General features: G+C 45.4%; 1 protein-coding gene across 1 annotated transcript in view; it reads left to right on the forward strand.

Annotated features, from left to right (window-relative positions):
• Positions 1–7865: 7865 nt before the first annotated feature.
• The window catches only part of PDIA5 (protein disulfide isomerase family A member 5), a 1005467-nt gene continuing 992889 nt past the window's right edge, over positions 7866–20443 (forward strand). Inside the window, exon 1 of the mRNA XM_086957073.1 lies at positions 7866–7944. Coding sequence (XP_086813199.1) covers positions 7879–7944 — 66 coding nt within the window. The 5' untranslated portion in view covers positions 7866–7878. The remainder of the gene's footprint in view (positions 7945–20443) is intronic.

A 20443-nucleotide genomic window follows, 5' to 3' on the forward strand; every position in this document is an offset into this window, starting at 1 on the left:
GCTTTCGGGATCGCCACTATTGTCGCTGTGCGTTGGTCTAGGGGGAGCTCAGCGCCTCCCAAACTGTCTACGTACATGGCCAGCAGCGGCGCAGTCAGCACCTCCGACATTGACTTATACCACTCAATTGGGATACCGTTGGGGCCCAAAGCCTTGCCCGATTGTACGGCGTGGATGGCTAATTGGAGTTCATCCACAGTTAAGTCTGCTTCGAGCTCTTCCGTCGCTTCCGGCAAGAGAGTCTGTGTAGGTACGTCATGGGGAGAGGCGAGTGCCGCCTCTGCCGTCACAGCCTCGGTCGGGGTATATACGTTCTGGAAGTGGTCAGCTAATTCACCGACAATTACTGCAGGGCGTGTGAGAAGCGTTCCATCGGCTGCGCTTAATTGTAGTATGTTCTTCCCCTCCCTCCTCTTCTAGTCTAACCAGACTAACATTTTACCTGCCTTGTCTCCTACGTCATATATCCTGTGTGCGGTTGCTGCTATATCATCTAGGGTCCCGCTCTACAAGTGATCGTCATGCTGCTGTTGGCACAATTGAAATGTGTGGAGCGTGTCAGGTGTGGGGTCGGCCATGTGGGCCGTATGCGCCGTGTGCAATGCCAGTTCTAACTCCGATAATTCCCGTCGTTGTGTGCGCTTGTGTCCCGCTGTTGAAGCTATGGCTTGTCCACGCATGACTGTCTTATATGCTTCCCAGAGGACCGAGGGGGACTGTACGGAGTCGGTGTTTTCAGTAAAGTAGTACCGGGTTGTCGATTTTAGTTCTTTCCTTATTGACGGGACTTTTAAGTAACCCGGATAAATTGGGTAAATCCGTTAGCGAGTCCTCTCCTGACAGGACAGTGTTAGTGTCATAGGAGAGTGATCAGATATGCCCCTGGGGCGAATGCAAACATCCACAATAGAAAGGCGACCGTCACCTAAGGTAAGGAAGTAGTCTATTCGTGACAGACTATTGTGGGATGCGGAGTAGTAGGTGTATTGCTGTGTGGAGGGGTGAGTGTGCCGCCATACGTCCGTCAACCCTTGTGCGTCTAGGAAATCGCTAAACCTTGTGAGTCTAGGTGCCTGTGACCGTACCCGGAACCTATCTTGCACATCATGTACTACCGCATTGAAGTCCCCCCCGATGATAAGGTCGCCATCCGGAATCTCCAGAAGAAACTTCCCCAGTGCCGGGAGAGCCACCGCGTGGAGTGCCGGAGGGATGTAGACTGATACTACAGTCAGTGGTTTGCCCTCCCATTGCCCCTGTACGGCCGCGAAGCGGCCTTGATCGTCTGTTTTAGTGTGTTTGTTTATAAACGGGGATGATTTATGCATTAGTATACCTGTCCCCCGCAATCCGGATGTAAAATCTGAATGTACTACCATGTGGTAACCCCGTCTGTCCAATGCCTGACATGCTTTACCCGTGAGATGCTTCTCCTGCAGGAGAACCAGTGCTAGGCTCAAACGCTTTATGCTCTGCATAACCAGGCCTCTTTTAATTTTGTCCCCGAGGCCCCGCACATTCCACGTCATAATCTGCAGTGGGGCTATCTGTTTCTCGGGCGGTCCCCCCGCCAAGTCGTCATCCCGTGAAGCGTGCGCCATTAGGCAACATGTTGTGTGTATCGAGGTGCGTCCGCTGCAGTAGCGCGCATGGAGCAACCCCCAGCCATCCCGCCAGTGTGCCGTCGTCGTCATGTCTAACCTTCACACATTCAGTCAACATTGCAACTAACATATCCCCTACATGCGGGATCGGTGAAACAAGAACTTTCCCTCCCTGAAACTCCCCCCTCCCTGCCTCCCTGCTATACGGACATGAAACCGCCCGCCTCCCCAACATAGCAGAGCGCTTTACTCATCCCTCACACAAAATACTTGCTGTTGGGGTGAAAGATCCCCCGGAGTTGGCGGCTCCTCATACCCTCTTAGGAGACCCTTAGCCCAGTGTCCAATGGCAGTCCGCATGCAGTCACTTCTTACATCGATTCTCAATTAAGTACCGGGTGATTATCTTTGTGTTCCAGTTTCGTCGCCTTGATCGTCCCGCTCCGGTGAGCGCCCTACGTCTTCATGCCCCGATGCTTGTGATCCAGGGTGGTCTCCCGTGCGTTGATTCCGGTGTATTCTATGCGAGCGGCGAGGCTGATCGACCTGTCTCCAGCCCTCCAGGCAGTCTCGGGCCATGTCCGGTGTGTCGAAGAACCAAGTTTTGTTGTACGCTACCACCCTCGACCTGGCCGGAAACATCATTGAGTACGGTATCTCCCTTGCCCTCAGGTCCCTCTTCACGTCCAGAAATGTTCTTCGGCGACGGGCAACTTCGGCCTTGTAGTCCGGGAAAAAGGAGCGTTGAGTTCTGTATCTTGATGGGTGGAGACACCCGCGCCACCTGGAGGATCGCATCTCAGTCACGGAAGTTGAAGAGCCTCGCCAATATCGGTCTCGGCAGTGCGCCTGGTTTAGGCCTTCTGCCCGGGACTCTGTGTGCCCTCTCGACCAAAAAGAAGGCAGAAAGGCCTTTTGGCTGGAGCCTCGTTTTGATCAGTTCTTCCACATACAGGTCCGTAGCTCTGGTGTCTTCAGACTCCGGAACCCCAAGAATTCTGACGTTATTTCTCCTTGACCATCCTTTCTGATCGTCCAGTTTGTCTTTCAGGGCTTTGTTCTCAGCTGTCATCCGTTCCATTGCAATCTGTAGCTTCGACACGTCCTCCACCTCGATCGCCTGCACAAGCTCGGACATTTTGTGGAAGTCTGCGCGGATCAGGGTAATGTCCGTGGAGATTGATCCCACAGTGGCCTGGACCTGCGTGAGTGTTTTCATAACGTCCTCCAGCGTTACTTTTTTCCCTCCATCGCCGTTAGTTGGTGTCCCGGTGGACGTCCTCGCTTCCGCGAGTGGTGAAGTGTTTTTGCCATAGCCGAATTTATCCAATCGGGTCTGCGTCGTGTTGCCCTTGGCACCCCTGCCCGTCATTCTCGCACCTGTGATGTTTCACTGCCTCCTGAGAAATTCACAGTTCGCCAATATGGAGGAGCAGGGGGGGGGGTGGGGAAGATCTCCCGGCTCCTGCGTGTGCTGCGGACAGGCTGTGTTGCGCTTTCTGGCGCTTCTGCAAAACCAGCGGCCGCTGAGCACTGCCGTATGTATTGTAGAGCTTGCCGGTGCGTTGCTTACCAACCCCCGGGGGGGCCTTGCAGAGTATCGTAGGCTGGCAATAGCACAAGAGTGACGCCTTTTGCTGTGGACTATCAGGCACGTGAAACGTCCACTTCTGCGGTCTGCGCTCTGCACGTGTGGATCCCGGCCTTCCTCTCAATTGAATGTCCCCACAGGCACGTCTCACAGGGACCTTGTACCTTAGTGCAGGCCAGCAGTGTCTTAAGGGTGGTATTAGGCCACAGGGCACCTGTAATCGGCGGTTCCACAGTCTGGGCTCTCTGTATGCAGATCTAAGCCCCACTTTTGATGGAGTGTCCCCCAGGAAACGTCTGCTTGGGGACTCACCCAACGTCACGGATCCGTGCTGCCACTTAGCAATTCTACCCGGGAGAGTCCGCTGTGCCGCTATTTACTCCCGCCGCCTTGCCGCCTGCAGTGAGCCCGCAAAATTATCCTGTGTGGTGGGGGCCGCCGTGTGTGAGCTGATGCTCCGGCTCAGGGGGTGATGGTTCCGCTGTTCAGCGCGCCGCCGCGCACAATCCTCCAGCCCGCAGTCCGGCTCCGCCTACAGAGTCTATGCCCCCTAAATATCATGGAAGTTTGTATCAACGCTCCAGACTCCAATGCGGCTGTTACCGTCTTGGGTGATGTCCGCCACTCTCTGGCTCCTCCATAAGCACCGCTCTAGTCGGACATGGGAACTTCCGGTGACAATCTGCCCGGCCACATTCACTTCCGCCCGGCCTCTCTCAGCAATGCAGCTCGGGGTTCACTGTCCTCAGCCAGGCCACAGTCGGACGTCCCCGGCGCGGCCAGAACCCGGACTCGGATTGTCTCCGGAGTTCCCGCCTGCGGTACCGCCCGGTCCCGGGCTTCGGGTTCTTCCCTTCAGAGGATTAAACAGGACGGATGAATGTTCGGATTTTAGGAGGACGCCGCCTCACTCACAGAGCTCTTTCTTTAGGCAGCCGCCATGCTCGGCTTCTAGCCAGGCCCCTGCCAAGTTTGTTTTTGATCTCTTCTTAATACCGGTACACCTGCTAGGACTAGAACATATGGACACGTAGCGGGGGCAAATTTAGAATGTCTGTATTGGGGAAAAGGTCTGTCTTATTTGAGCTATATGTCCTTTCCCTTTGTGTGGGGGCTTCTGATTTAGGTCTAATACTATTGGCCTTTGCGCAGCCCCTCTCGCCACGCTCATAAGCCCCTACAAGATCTTCTCTATCACGTAAGTGTACCCTGTTTAAACGTCCTACATCTCTTTGTGTCCGGTTTTGTTCCCCACCTTCATAAGCCGCATTGACCCTTTTAACTGATTTCAAATCAACAATAAGTTTATCCCCCTCTGCAATGATACCATTCTTTCCTAAAGTAGTGGTAGGGTGCCCATTACAAGGGTTCCCTGTCTCCAATGCTTTGCCTTTCTTTGACTGGTTTTTCTTTCCCCTTTGTGTTTTTTCACTTTTTTCTCCGCTTAATGGACCTACTGTCCCTATCGTTTTTTGTGTTCTTAATCTACTTAATCTACTTGCTATCCCAGGGCTTGGCTGTACGTTTTCCCTCTGTTGTCCCGGTGTACCGTCTTCTGGGGCTAGGACCCTGAAAATTTACTGGAGATTGCCCTCCTGTTGTTATATATGTGGGTAATTTGGAGGGATCTAACGAAAGTCTCCTTTGAGCTATTTCTATCTCGCGGGTCAGAACAATCTTTGCCCGCATGATAAAATCGTCGAAGGTCCCAGCAGTTCCCTTCCTTTTACTCATCATGGTAGACATGGCCATATTAGTTTAGTTGCGTAATAGACCCCAAGGAATGGGAATACACTACTACTGTTAACCAAATTTGTGTAATTGCCCTCCAACCAAATTATGCAAATACCAACAGTTCTAACAGGTGGTGAAGCCCTTTTACTTACACCACAAGCTACTAATACAGTAATGATTGCCCAGTACTATTCCAATTGTCCCAAATATGTATCAAGCCTACCTTATTCAATACCAAGGACTAAGAACTAAAAAGGGGGGCCCAGCCCGGCCTCCTCTGCCCTCGGACGGCTGCAGACGGTCCTGCGCTTGTCCCGGGCTTAACCCAGCGCGACCCGCGCGCGATCCCGCGACGCGGGGGTTGACCTCGAATTTATGTGCCTCCTGGCGCTGGATATGCGGTGGCGGCTTCCTGTGCTTGTGGTCCCCCCCCTCGCTGCGGCTGCGCTCTGGTGGCAAGGAGCTACGGCGGCGGAGGGAGACCAGCTGCGGGACAGCGGGACCGGCGAAATCAGGGCAGCAGGGCCAGGAAAATGTCAGGCAAGTACCCCCAAAGTGTTGGCAGCACACCTCAGGTCCTGAGGAAAGCCATCATAACTATAAGGCACTGGCTGAAACATGTCGACCAACACTGGATGTAGGAGGTCTCAATATTGCCACCACAACATCCACTTGCCTTGTTTTTAACCGCTGACGGAGGCCCAGGTATTAAAATTTAATTTACCCACTGTTTAGCCGTTTTAACTTCATTTCACTATTCACCACACTGCACTCTCAGTAAAATACCTGCTCCGCTGTAATCAGTCATTGAAGCACACCGGGGACACATTAGGTGTCATTGGGTGGGCCCGATGATGAAGCATGCCACCAACAAGGTTGGTGGGTGAGGGCTTCATGAAAATACCTAATAGGTGCCTGCTGATAATACAGTTCAGAGTCCTATAAATGGTCACACTTAGCTAGTCCTTGTTGATAAACATAAGGATTAAGTTTACCAATGGCTATGGCCTCTCTCTAAAGTTAAACATGTATGTATGATGGACTCAAACAGGTGTGCACATGTGCAGAATTGCTATTTTCACTATATATGTCTGACTTTCCCCAAGCTTAGCCTAGCCTATGCTGACTACCTTGCATGCGAGGAAGGGGCTAGGATGACCTGAATCCCTTACCTATGCTGACGTCCTGTCTCGGCTGTCACATAGACCAGTCTACCTACAATGGTTGTTAGACTAGACCTGTTCAATTATCCCAATAGGCTAACTATAAATAGGATGAAAACCAAGATTATGCCTGTCTTTCATTTAACTAAATCGACTTGCCAGGGGACAATTGATAACTCTTGTCCTTAGGGTAGTTAATCAATACTGCTTTTTAGTGGGAATATCGAACACCTTTCTCAATTGGAAGGCTCATATTAAAAATATAAAAACTCAGTGCTTAAAAGGAACATTGTGATTATGCTAAATTAAATGTATATGTGATGGAATAGCTATAACGGAAGTTGTAACAGTTTTAAGGTGAAGATACATTTAATTACTTAATATGGGGCTCTGTTGTTTGCGTGTAGAGTTCTTAGACATTTTGGCAATAAAACTAATATTGAAGCTCCTGTCATTGAGACAAGCCACTTCTCAAGTCAGGATTCAGCTTGACCTAGTCAGTGCTTAATTTGTAATAGAATGATTGCAAGTGCCCAAAGCTCTGCTCTGGAACCCATGGCTGGTTCATGTAAATGCCGGAACTCCGAATACCAAGGCTGCATAGGCTTGAATCTACCTCATGACTCTTCCAGCTACTATTAGAGTCTCCCTATCCTTTAATCTCACTAGTGCAGGTTCCACCTTTCTCCCTTTGCACATTTTGTTGTCTTTCTTCTCCTATTTCTTTCCCCTTTGTGTATTTTTCCCTCACTCGCAGTCAATGTCTGATGAGGAAAACTAAATGCTGGTCCCTAATAATGAGTGCCGGTGGGCCCCACTGGCATCCACTGGCTCGTTAGTGCTTTGTAATTTGTAGCGTCATAACAGCTATGGATTCACATCTTCACTTGTTTTAATGCAAAGTAAGTTGCTTTGATATTTAAACTGCCACAGCCCAAAACCCCACCCACAGACCGAGTTTAAACACTGTCTGTAGCATTTTCTTGCCTTTTCCCGTTTAACCAATCAGCACTGTAATTCAAGACTAGTGGTTTTCATTGTATTTTTTTCTTTAGTATTCGTTTTAAGTGTTATATTTTTTTTACTGTATTTGTATGTACTTGCTGATGTGTTTATTTTTATCGATTTGAATCATACTGCTTATAGTAAATTTAGTAATCAATCAAAAAAATCACTACTTAAACAGTATGACATTTTAACCACTAGAGAGATATCCTGGGTGTTTATTCTCTACAGATAGGGAACATAGTTGGCAGTATACAGATTTGAATAGCTACATGTATACTCCTATAAAAGTTTAAACATACTTTCATGTGTTTCTTATTTGAACTACAAAAAAAAGACATGTCCGTTGTGCTTCTTACGTCTCAAGCAGCTATTGTCCAAGTACATGTATGAAGCATATACAATAGATTTTTTTTTAAATTAGGATTTAGAAAAAAAATGAAAACTGCCCATTTTATTTGAAGGGGTGGTTACGGTTGGAAACGCCTCCAAATGAAACATAGATTTAATTCGAATTTTATTTAGATAACTTTATTATAGACGTTCACACTTCGACCACGCTGCAGGCAAAAAAAATGGCACGGTTATTTTCCCTCCCTTTCACAAAACCTATCACGGTGCACAGCTTAATTCCGGTAGTTCCTCTGCGCTCCCAAGCCTATGTATCGAAGCGATGAATTCCGGAAGAGAACTACGATTCTCGGCATGCAACGGGGCACGCCTATTCAGCCGCCGCTCTCTGTGAGAGTGCGCATGCGTGCTCAGACGTGGCAGCAGCATTATGGCTCCTTTCAGGCACTGCTGGAGTGAGTGCTGTAAGGCGACAATGCTGCTGCTCGTGTTGCTCGTGAGTACCCACTTGTCTGTCGCCCACCTTATAGCGTTTAGCTGCTGTGGTTCGTGGGAGGGTTTATGAGTGTCAGTGTGCGCAGCCTGGGCTGCTAGCAGGGGGAGAAGCTTTCAAGGATGGGCTTGGCTGACAGTCTCGAAGAGGAAAAGAGCACCCTGCCCTGCCCAGGACGTGAAAGTTGCCTCACGTGTGCTTGCAAGGGTTCCTGTTAGATCGTTCGGCATCATAATGGTTGCTTCAGTAATGGAAGCAGTGTTCCGTAGTTTCCATTAACGATTGACTAGTTAAGTTTTCCAGAAGCAAATTGCATTTAGGCTATACGAAGCTTCCCAGTGGCCGTAGGAGTGTAGTCAGTTCTCCAGTTAGCTCCAGGCTTTCAGTGAACACTTCTTGATCCGCTCTGTGTACAACCCTCAGCATCTGGCTGCGGGGGTAGTGACAGGGCAGCTCTGCAGAGCACACTTCGGAGTTTCTTGGTGTGGTCACTGGCACTTCACAATTTCTGGTCTTTGACTAGAGCTGCAGCGGTACAGTGGGTCTGTCCCTGAGATACCCAGTAACCAGGAGCGTGCAATGGGTTCATTTATTAAACAACTCTTGCGCCATCCAGTCACATCAACAAACGTGCAGTTCCGCTTGGACCTTCCTGTAGGAGCCGGGCTACATTGTATTGTTACTGTGCATTCCAGTATCTACAGGAGGTGAAGCCAAGCAGAGGACATTTTATCTTCAGTGCAGCCCTCCTGTTTCTCGGGGACAGCCGATGTGCAGTACATAATTCCCGAACTTCTCTGTTGTAGCAATCAAAACAGTGTTTTATCTCCAAGATCCCACCTTAGAAAGCATTCAATACTAATGTTTGTATTCCCATAAAGCTCGGCCATGCAGTGCACACTTTTTCTTCGCATTTGCAACAGGCATGCTTTTTTTGAGATTGCTGATAACAGTAGGCGTCCTAACTTCTCACTAGTAGCGGTGAGGCACATTAATCACTCAAGGCGCAGCACGTAGGTTCAGCTTCAGAGTCCCTGTTGACGAAAAGTGTACACTTCCTGAGCGCTCTATTAGTATGCATAGCACTTTTTTGAGATGCCCATTGATTGGTATCTGCCTTTTAGTGCACATTCCCTGAGATTCTTTATTTCTGCTTTCAGTGCACAATTCGGATTAACAGATAGGTTGTGCTACTCTAGTGCATTTCACTAACCAAAAGAATGCAGAGTGAATAGTCTGAGCTACTCAATGGCACGGTGGTACACAGTGATGGAGTCGACTCTGTCTAGTTCTGTATGAAATTTCGGTGTGTAACTGACTTTCGACCTTTCCTACCGTCTGTTAATTGAGCTGCTTCTGGTGGTCCATTCGGGGTCGAGTATTTGTGAATCAGTATGTGGGCGAGTGGCGGCTCCTTTAAAACGTGACATTGATGCAGCCGGTTTAAGGCATACCTCCAAGCTTGGCAACAAGGAAACATTCAGACGCACGTGGTTTGTTACAGCTCTGACTGGACATATATTTCATGTTTTCTCCTGAATTTAATTGAGACAGTAGATTTTTGTTATGAGGGGGGGAGGGGAGGGAGCAACACCGTGAAATGGTATTTTGGGGTGAAAATAGACAGGTGCGACTGTGTACTTGCGCAGGAATTGTGACTTTTCAAAAGCAATATAGTGCGTTTTCTGTGTACTTTCACCCTGTATATATTACGCATGCCGGGTCTGTCCGTATCACTGCATTTAAATGGACAACGCCCTACTAAACTTTGCTCGCGACATCAGCCTGAGTATTGAATGCATCATTCTGTACTTTGGTTATTTTTGAGTTACTTAATAAAAAACAAAACGGTACAATTTTGAATATTTTACGGGAGAGAGTGAGGCACGTGCGGGAGAATGTCTTGCTGTGTGTTCAACTCAATCACTGTCCGAGCCCTGACCTTGCCATGTAAATACGACTTCACTGTGTATTGTTTTATTTTCCAGCATTGTTATCTTCCCTGGTGCCTCTTGCTACAAAGTTTCAAAGAATTTCCCTTCCTTGCAACAATCTAATTTGGGTCTGGTAGTGACTGCATGGTTTCAATACTCCCTGTATGGGAGAGAAATAAAAAAGAGCTCGTTTCCGATTTTCGGCTCAACTGTGAAGTGTATAGCTTTTTTTGTAAGAGAAATAATACAAAAATATCTTCGATAGAAATGATGTATCCTTGGGCGTTCTGATCGCCTATTCTATGATGGCCACGTGTTCCTGCAAATAAAAGGTGGCCACGTAAACCTGTTTATCAGGAAGTGGGGGACACACCTTTAATTTTTACTTGAGGAATTCTTTTCCCGTTCAGCGTGAACCCTGTTCGGTACACTTTTTTACGTCTTTGAGGCTTGCCACTAGTGCAGTGAAGCTGTAGCCATGTGCGAAATCTCAGTGCAGATAGTAAGTTGTGGGGTCATGGTGGAGAGGGGTGCTGATATACTCAGTGGCTGTTATGAACTTCAAACACCTACACAACTTTACACAACACATATGGCCCCAAAACCTCTATAGGCAGTCATTTTCTGCTCAACGGAATGTAGTCTGTGGAATGTTGTACTTGGAGCAGTAATATCTGTTTTTCCGGTGTTTGGGTACTTCCCTCAAAGCCACATAATACTTTAAGTATACTTCTATGTGTATACATGACATTATGCATTAAGCTCACAAATGCCTGCCTTTGTTTCCAGTAGTTTTCTTCAGAAAATCTAAATGTGCCGGCCCAAAATGCAATTTCTTAAATTGACCATGCAGTGTTTTCTGACATCAAAGTGTAGTTTAGCTAACAGAATGCACGTCTGCCACAAACGTTCTTGAGAGCAATCCACAACGTACAGATTTTGCGAAATCGCTCGTCATTTTGTTTTATAGGTCGCACTCCTTGTACCGGTTGCCAAGCTTACATATGACAGTTTAGGATTTCCCCATCAAAAGATATAACTGAAAGCTGTTCATGATATTTTTCTCTGTTCATGTTTACTTCGTTGTTGTTTGAGCAGCTGTTGTGATGAAAAACTCCTAGTCCGGATGGTCAGGTACCATAGAGAACAAGCATTTGCAATGCAGTAGGTCTCGCATTTACGAGAGTTTGAGCTATTGGCAATGCAATGGCTTAAACTCTTGCAAAAACGAGACCTATTGCATTGCAAATTACTAGCGCCCATGCGGCACTTTCACGGAGGCCACGCCCCTTTCTTCAGACAAGCTGTGTTTAAAGAAAGGGGCAGAGGCGACATTAAAGCGAAAGCGTGGCATGGGGCGCTTTCACTTTAATAGCGACCGCACACCTTTCTTTAGATGGGGCTTGTCTAAAGAAAGGGGCATGGCCTGCATGAATGTGAAAGGGCCGCATGGGTGCTAGTAAACAAAAAAAAGAACGTAAGCATGGTCGTTATACTTAAAGCGACCGCGCTGCTGTAATAAATAAAAAAATGCGGCCGCTATAGTTAAAGCAGACCGCCATTAGTAAATAAAAAGAAAAGCAGGTCGCGTGCTACAACGTAGTGGGTGGCATAGGTGCAAATTGTTAAACAAAATAGTGCTCTCAGCCCAGATAAAGCAGACCATGTAACAAGAGAAGCAAAAGGTCCAGTCGTTATGGGAGGTAACAAATGCATACAAGGCTGTACCAAGGATGGACTAACAAGCCTAATAACGACTCGGAAGCCAGCATTTACGAAGAACAATGACACAAGCCAATTAAAAATATGGGGGCGGAGAGTGGGCGGGGCTTCAAAGTCATAGTCCAATACAGCATTCCTCGCAGCAGCACTTGCGTTGCACAGACTAGACCTAAAAATGGGCAAAAATGGTGTTGGCTGAAGTTAATTTGTTGCTTTTATGGAGATGAGGTAGGAAGGCAAGTGGATGGACGTAGCCTGTCAAGCTGAATGCAGTTTGTCACAAGCTGTCCTACTGGGAGAGGAGCAAAAAGGAGTCTGCTACTTTCGTTTCGGATTAATACAAATATACACCTTTTTATAAAATCTAGGAATATATTTTGTACTTCTATCCCCGAGCTGATGTACGTTTTATTTAACATTGAGAAATGTAACTAATATTTATTAATCGTTTAACAGTACTCATATTAATTATGTGCAAGCCCTATGATAGTAAGTAGCTCGTGGTCATTGGCGGCTAACATAAAAAAATGATGGTGAGGCGCTGTAGTGCACAACTCACAATAAGGAGCGGGAGCATGACCAATGCAGCGCTTCTCTGCTGGGAATCAAATCCTGGTTGTCCACGAGCAGGGAAGGACTTCCCTTCCTACTCCGTGGAATGCGATCAAACCAATCCTGGAGCTTCTCTCATAAGCATGAAAGTAGCTCAAGGATTGGTTGAAGAGGGCTAACCCAGCGCTCATTTTGATGTTGGGGGCCTGTGGCAGCAATCTCCAGCCCGTTTCACAGCCTTTGGATTGCTGTCTCTACACTGTGCATGTTGGGCTTGTCGACGCAAGATGGCCGGCCAATCATTCATGGGCACTGTAGACCAGTGCTATCATCCTGCATTTACAGAATTCAGCCTCACCCTCAAGCTGTACACAGCGCGAGCCGGTGCTGTGGCAAATAAATAAAATGGCATTGACATGCTATTTTATTAATTTGTGTTTGCCTGCTGCGCTGGCAGCAGGCGGGGGGACACTCCTACCCTCTTGAGGAGGAGCTGCCCATGTTTGTGGTTAGTTTCGATTCCTTTCCAATGGCTGCTGATTCGTGACATGATGGCCCACAAGCCCTTTTCTGAGTTTTGACTTGTCTTTGCCTTGGGATCAGGTGAGGGGGTGTCATTGCAGGTATCATAGCCCCATACACCAAGGAGCACAACAGCATCTTGGAAGACCGGCCAATGGTTTTGCGCTTGCTCTTTGCGGTCATTGGGCCTTGCGGTTTGGCAGACTGATTTTCCTGCTGTTGTAGGCAGCACATCACTTGTTAAGTGGCCTTGTAGGATTTCATCCTTAAGGAGCACTGCAGCAATGCATGCCATCTTTTTTACTCTCCTGTCAGGCAACTAGAAGGACCAGGGCAAAGTATTTGACCCACAGCTGTGGTAAGTCACCCCATAGCAGTGCTAAACATCGTGTGATCCTAGGACATCCTGTAGGAAACGGAGCAGGGACCTTTAGTTGCCAATTGACCCCATGCTATCAGTTTGAAATCCTCTCCTGGCTAGAAATGTCAACAGGTCTCTGCTGAAATTTGTAATCCTTTACGAATAACTGAAAAAGCCAACTTGTTTGCAGAGTGGTTTTAGCTGAAAATCAGCCAGTGAATTAAGGTGCTTCCTCTGACTGGTTAATAGTTTGTAACCATGAGAGGCCAAACTATATATACACAGTGCACTTTCTTGAGCTCTTCAGGGCTTTTTCTCAGCTTTTCAAATTTAGTAGTGGGAAACAACAGCAACAAGGTCATTTAGGCCTGTGCACCTAATCAAGCATATAAACTCCCCTGTGCAAATTTAATTTGCACCATATTCCTCTGGTTTTATCATGTCCAAAGTATACTGGTTATATCTTTGTTCTTCCCAATTTGCAGTTACCATGGCTTTTTTATTTTGTTCTGTCGGCGCACAAGTCAGGCTTAATTTATGCACATCTTTAAATAGGCACTCGCTCCTTACCTTTCGTTGCTGTTTTAGCACTATCATCAGGGTATATATAACTGTGTTAATGCTTTCAGATCTTTGCAGACGTTAACATATGTACTAGAAATAGATTAACATTTACTCTTAATCAGATGTTTCTTACTATGGTACACACATTATTTTAGTAAATATAGAGACAATCTGCATATTCCAGGTCAGTCCTTTCGTGTTCCTTGTTCTTAAACTTCCTTGTTTCTGACTTCGAGCACAAGCTTGAATCTTTATCATATAATTTGGATCTGGGATTCTTTCATCCTTTCTTAAGCATTGCGCAATCTGCAGTGAAAACTGAATTCACTCCAGATTCAGCACTTTAATCATATGCTTTTACTTATTTGTTGAACTCTAAGACAGACCCACCTTGCACTACTGGAGAGCCTGGTCACTTTTGTACACACCACCACATCCCTTAAAATGATTTCCAAACACACAGCTAGATCAAGGCAACCTCTGGGGAAAATACCTGTACACAGCCCACGTAAAGTGCAAAGGGCACAGCAGAAACCTATCCAGCATTCTCTTTAAATCGTGTACTGTCAGCAAAATGCTCAAAGGAATTGTTCTAAATGTGTTCATCTGGGGTGTATGAAATATCCTCGCCATCATGCGCTGCCCTTCTTTAACAACTTTAATACACATTTTCTAAACGGGATACATTGATGAGTGTCTTATACTCGCAAACAAGTGATCTACTATTGCTTTGATCGCTGTTGACGAGCCACTACTACGATATCTACAACGCTAGAGCAGCTAGAAACTCGGTTCAGAACACCCTCTACTTTACTTGCTGTCATAAAATTATTGTAAGGTACAACCCCATAGTATCTCTGCAGCACACTCCATGCTGTTGACTGCACATTGTTTGTTGATCATTTTTTTTATGTAGCTTTATTTACCCGATTACATTTCCTGTTATATGACGGCTGGTAAAGTAGGCACTCAAGAAGGTATACCTCTTGGGTTGTGCTTTGTGAACTCTAGAGACTGAGCTCTAGCCAATGAACAATTTTTCCCACCACTCGTATATGCATGACATTCATCCACACTTGATGATCGTGCAAGACGGGAAAAGTTGAGAGAGAGGCTACCACACACCAGTGGCAACTTTGAAAGAGCTACAGGCTTTAATGTCCAAGGCTGGTGAAAGTGTGCATGAGACAATGTCTCAAGCACTTTACGAATCCATCCTATATGGTATAGTGCCAGAAAGCAAACCATTACTCAACCCTTGACCTAGATTTGTAGTATGCAGATGAACACTAAGGCGATTCTGTAGCCAAGTGTCCAATAGACTTCTGGTCTGGCGAAAATAAAATGGAACCTTTTAGCCAAAGCTCGAAGTGTTCTGTTTGAGGCAAATGTAACGTTGTACATTACCATAATAATGCTACTCCTAGTAAAGCCAACAGATCAGTTAGAAATCATTTACTTATTTCTTTATTATTTCAAATAAATTATTTTCTCAGAGAACTAGGAAAGGTCAAGACGTGCTACTTTGATGTACCAATTGGGTTCTATTGAGAAAGAGCTGGAGAAGTATCAGGGTAATTGGAAACCATGGTGATCAGAGCTTAAAGGTGTATAACACAGTGCTCAATAAACTGAAATGCTGTAAAATGCAAACGCATAGTACACAGTGTAGGCGAGCTTGGATGATTAAGCCTGCCTACACAAACTATAATAATGAATCATTTCTATGCCTATTAGCCAAACTGTGCCTATTAGTGTTAGGACCCCTCAGTATCTATAGGGCCATCATCTGAACAAGAAGTAATTAGAGGTAGAGGCTCCAAGTTTTACTGAGGCTCCCGATTAAGGGAGTAAAGTTCAAACTCGGACATACAGTCCCCCTATCCATAAAAGTAATAATTGAACAAATTGGCAGAGTGCCATCTCTTTCCAAAGGTTTGTACAATTCAGCTGAACGTGCCTAAGCAGTTTTGACAGTTTTCCAATTATAGAGGGTTTTGGGGAATAAAACCTTTTCTATTTGTATGAAGAGTTCAGTGTTCAAGGTTTTTTGTGCAGGACAAGCCTCTCTATTAAACAATGTGTGCTAATTAGAAGCGTGGTGGCGGCATAATGTTATGACTGGTGTTTCTCATTGGTAGGTAGCACCAGGGGTACTTTTTAGGGGGGTGGACGAAAGTAAAGCAAAGAGCAAAAAAGTCCTTGAGGAAAAGGTCACCTTGGACAAGATGCACGCAATCAAAGCTACATTGGAGTGGCTAACGAAAAAAAGAACACCATTTTTTTTCTCTAGTGGCCCAGTCAGAGGACAACCTAAATCAGATCGAGAATGTTTGATATGTACTGAAGACTGCGGTCATCAACATTCAAACAAAACATTAGTATGTTCTAGAAGCCTGCTTGCTTCCCATTATTGATGGCATGGCTTTTCCAGAGTTCCTGAAATTCAGTGGAAGCAAAAATAAGCTACTGTTATTTGTGTCAAGTGCATTAATATTAAACCACATGCTCATTCTAGACCTGCTTATCACACTAAAGTCAGAAGACTTGATTTGAGCCGTCTTCGTCTCATAAGAGATGATTTGACATGTGGTAAACACATTCACATACACCAATCTATTCACAATCTGTGATGCATCTTGTCTTTTACCACACCCCTGGATCACAAAGTAGTAACAAAAAACTCCTTTATCTTCAGGTTCACCTCTATTCACTCATTGAGCCTTGGCCTATCAAAATCCTATTTTCCCATATCTAAGTGGTGCTGAAAGCTGCTATCTGTAGGCTGCTATGCAGCTTCTTGTCACAGGCCCTAATAATTTCACAATCCTTAACTCACTCACTTTCATATACCTCTGTCTTACCCATGTAGGCATTTTTGAAAGTCCCAAAATACAGTAGCAGCAAACACAAATCCTTGTTCAGTGATCATCTGGCAAATACCCTAAGTGTATCTCTCTCTGCTTGAAATCAAGTAGATTCTTTGCTGTCCATAGACCCCTTTTTGATTAACACACATCCAGACACCATCTGCAGCAAAGCTACCAACATTGCATATAGAAAATAACTCCAACATGTTTTCTGAACCTACATCCGCACACTACGTCTAGATGATTGCACCTTCAGGTGATTGTTTGCAGTGGTGTGTTGGATACCTATATTCATTCATTTTTATTTTTTGTTTCCTTTGAGTTGATTTTCTGTATCATAATGCATTGCTCAATGAGCACAGATCTGAATGCATGTGTAGCATCGGTGACATTTTTTTTCTAATAGTATTTTGAGGTCGAAGGTTTATTGCCATTCCGTACCAGTTAACCAGTATTAGTGTATGGTCTCTGCTAGCCCCGTCTTTTTTCTTCATTGATGTGTGCGGCTAGATATACTGCTAATGATGTTGATTTGTAGTTTGACGTCATACATTTGTATTTGGCAATATTGAACAGTATTTCTTCACAAGCTTGTTCAAAATCCTTCATGTTGATTGGGTAGTGTTGATGGACCACAATCTTCAATACATTTAAAAAAATGTAAACTAGACTTAGATAATCACATAACTGGGCCACTAAAGTGTATTTATTTTTGTATTACTTGGCCATTCCAATGTAACTTATTGTGCATCTTGCCATGGGTGACATTTTTTTTTCCCTGAAAGCCATTTTCTTGTAATTTCTGTCGCATTCATTTTCATCATGAAATAGTCTCTTCTCTTCCACTGAGAAACATCCCCGATTGTATGATACTGCCACCTGAAATGACCCCTTCTCTACCACTGAGAAACACCCCCATTGTATGGTACTGCCACCTGAATGACCCCTTCTCTACCACTGAGAAACACCTCCATCGTATGGTACTGCCACCTGAAATGACTCCTTTTATACCACTGAGAAACATCCCCCATGGTATAATACTGCCGCCTGAAATGACCCCTTCTCTACCACTGAGAAACACCCCCCATGGTATGGTACTGCCACCTGAAATTACCCCTTCTGTACCACTGAGAAACACCCACTATGGTATGGTACTGCCACATGAAATTACCCCTTCTCTACAACTGAGGAACATCCCCCATGGTATGATGCTGCCACCCAAATGCTTCTTATTAGCACAAGTGTTCTTAGACAGAGCTTGCCACACTGAATTCTTCATACAAATAGAAAAGGTTTTGTTCCTCGAGACCCTAAAAAATTGGAAATCTGTCAGGACTTTTTATAGCACTTTCCACTGACTTGTGTGAAACCATGGGAAACAGATGACACTCTTTCAGTTGTTCCTTTTAGGATTATGGAACTACATGCACCCATTGGAACTTTACTCCCTTTAATTGGAAGCTTCAATAAAACTCCTTTAATTACTTTTTGTCCAGAAGATGACCCTCAGATTACAAAAGGGTGCAAACACCATCCGAAGTAGTGGAAATTATTAATTAGTGTAGTTTGCGTAGACATGCTGTACCCAGTCAAGCTCTTCCTCGCTCTGTACTATAGCTCTTACGCCATCTTTCTGTTTTCTTAAACACGTTCACTGAGCACTGCAAGATTCCTTTAAGCACTGAGCTCCAATGTTTCTTGTATTCACTTTGTATGATATTTCTCCAATTCCATCAAAATAGAACTTAATTGGTACATCGTGGAAGCATGTCTTGCCTTTTCCTTGTTGCATTTGAGAAAACCATTTCTTTAAACTGTTCTTCAGTTATGAACAAATAGGTAAATTATCCCCTCGCTGAAATGTTATTTTGTTGCCTTTTCAGGGATTGCATTGTTTGGGTGACATGCAGGTAAAATCGCCTGAAACATAACGATGTTGGCCAAAATGATTCATTTTATTTTCAACACACCAGAATTATTTGCCATATTGCTTCAGAATGTCCTGAGTGTTTTTCTACATACTACAAAGCTAAGTCATGCCAAGCCTTCTCCAGTAACTGCTTCTTTCTTGGCATTGTAAAATTTAAGATGGATTTGCTGAGTGTTTGAGGAATTCATTTTACATGCAAACCTTGATTAGTCTTGGTCATGAAAGCTTGTTAATCCTTCACAGTTACTACCGACTTCTTGGTTCCTCTCCATTGATTACCCTTCTTACATGATCATAAAGTTTGGTAGAATGGTCTGATTCAGGCATTGAATGGTGGTGCCATGCACCATCCAGATGATAATCACAATGATTATCTGAAAATGTGCTTTGACGCCTCGTCGGGAGTAGTAAGCGCTACATAAATGCAATTACAATAGAATACGTTTGTGGGGTATAAATATATGTTAAATGGGCTGCCCCTTAGCTCTGATATATTATTTTACATTTCATGGAGTCCCTCAACATCGGTCTAGATATAGACGTCCTTCATGGCTCTATTCTTGGACCTCTGCTCTTTTCACTGTTCACTGCCTTCTTTGGTGACCTAGTCTACTTATTGGCACCCTTATGCTTCTCCTCAACAACATTATCCAAGTATTTGCATTTCCCTTCCTCATTCCTATCCCTCAAGGCCTATATTGGACTGCTTTTGCAATTATCATGCATTGTATGATTCAATGTTGTTACCCAACCAAAACTGAGAGCACCAATTTCACATTGGCCATAGCACGAAAATTTGCCTTTCATTCCTTCTGCCAATGCTTCAATGTTCCTGTTGCCCATTATTTTGGGGTTCACATCAACTAAAGATGTGTCTTTTTCTTTCCCATGATCACCACTGTCGAACCCCTTTCAGAGGGTCCCAGGGCAAGCAGGAGCTGCTGGACCCAACCGTGGTGGCTGAGGCATTACTCCCAATGTCCCGGGGACTGGCCTACTATGGCTTCTGCTCAACTGGGGCAAGCACTCCTCCAACTGACTCTGTTAGATAGTGTCACATGAGCAGTCGTAACTCAATGTGCAAGCAGCGTAAATAATAAATCAATGTCCAGTCAAAAACTTCTTTTATATAAAAATGTCTTTTATTTCTAATTCTACACATGCAAAGGCAAACAACATTCAAAAGCAATAATACAATCCTTCTTGAGGTCGGGGATCTAGTAGTTGTCAGGCCACACTGTCTCACTAACTTTAGTGTAACGGGTTCAATGTTATTCCACAGTACTGAGTTGTAGTATGCCCCCTGGGCCCTAAAGGTGCAATAATGGCTTACCTGCTCCTGAGGTATGAACCCTTCAGTAGCGCAGCGAAGTCCTGCTCTGAATCGCCAGTCAGGCTGCGTCCGGTCAAATGTGGCAGCATGCGGCAGGCTCTTTGCTCCGAGCACATGCTACTGGCTGGTTGTTGTGATCTGGGTTGTTCCTGCTCTGGCGATTGACTGGTAAGTCACACTTCCCTTTTGCAGGGGTGGGAACTGTTGATCTCCTTGCTCCAATGGGCTTCAGCAATTTTCTTTGATCCTCAGTCCTCCTTTATTGTAGTTCGCAGAATGCAGGCTGGATCCGCCTTGGTCACAGCAGCAGTTTCATGGTCACGGGCGACAGCCAGAATCCTTGACCTCAGCGTCTCCAGTGACCCCTCCTGGCATACTGGGTCACAGCCAAGGCACTTGCAAGTCCGGTCACGCTGACTTGGCGTTGATATTCACAGTGGCCCCCTTTCTGGCACATGAGCCACCCACCATAAAGTCATGCAGGCCTGGTGCACTCTTAAAAAAAAAAAAAAAAAAAAAAAAAACCCTTGCTCGTTGGCTCACTCCACAGAGCCCCCTTCCTGGCACACAGGGATCGCCAAATCAATCCAGCACATGGGCTACTGCCCTATCTGTGCAAGAGTGGATTCCTCACACCTCGCACAGAGAGTCCTCATCATAGAGCTCCAGCCTGGACCTTGCTCAATCATACGCTCTTTTCTTCCTCACAGGGCA

Source organism: Lissotriton vulgaris, chromosome 2_1 (genome assembly GCF_964263255.1).
Source record: "Lissotriton vulgaris chromosome 2_1, aLisVul1.2, whole genome shotgun sequence".
NCBI lineage: Eukaryota > Metazoa > Chordata > Amphibia > Caudata > Salamandridae > Lissotriton > Lissotriton vulgaris.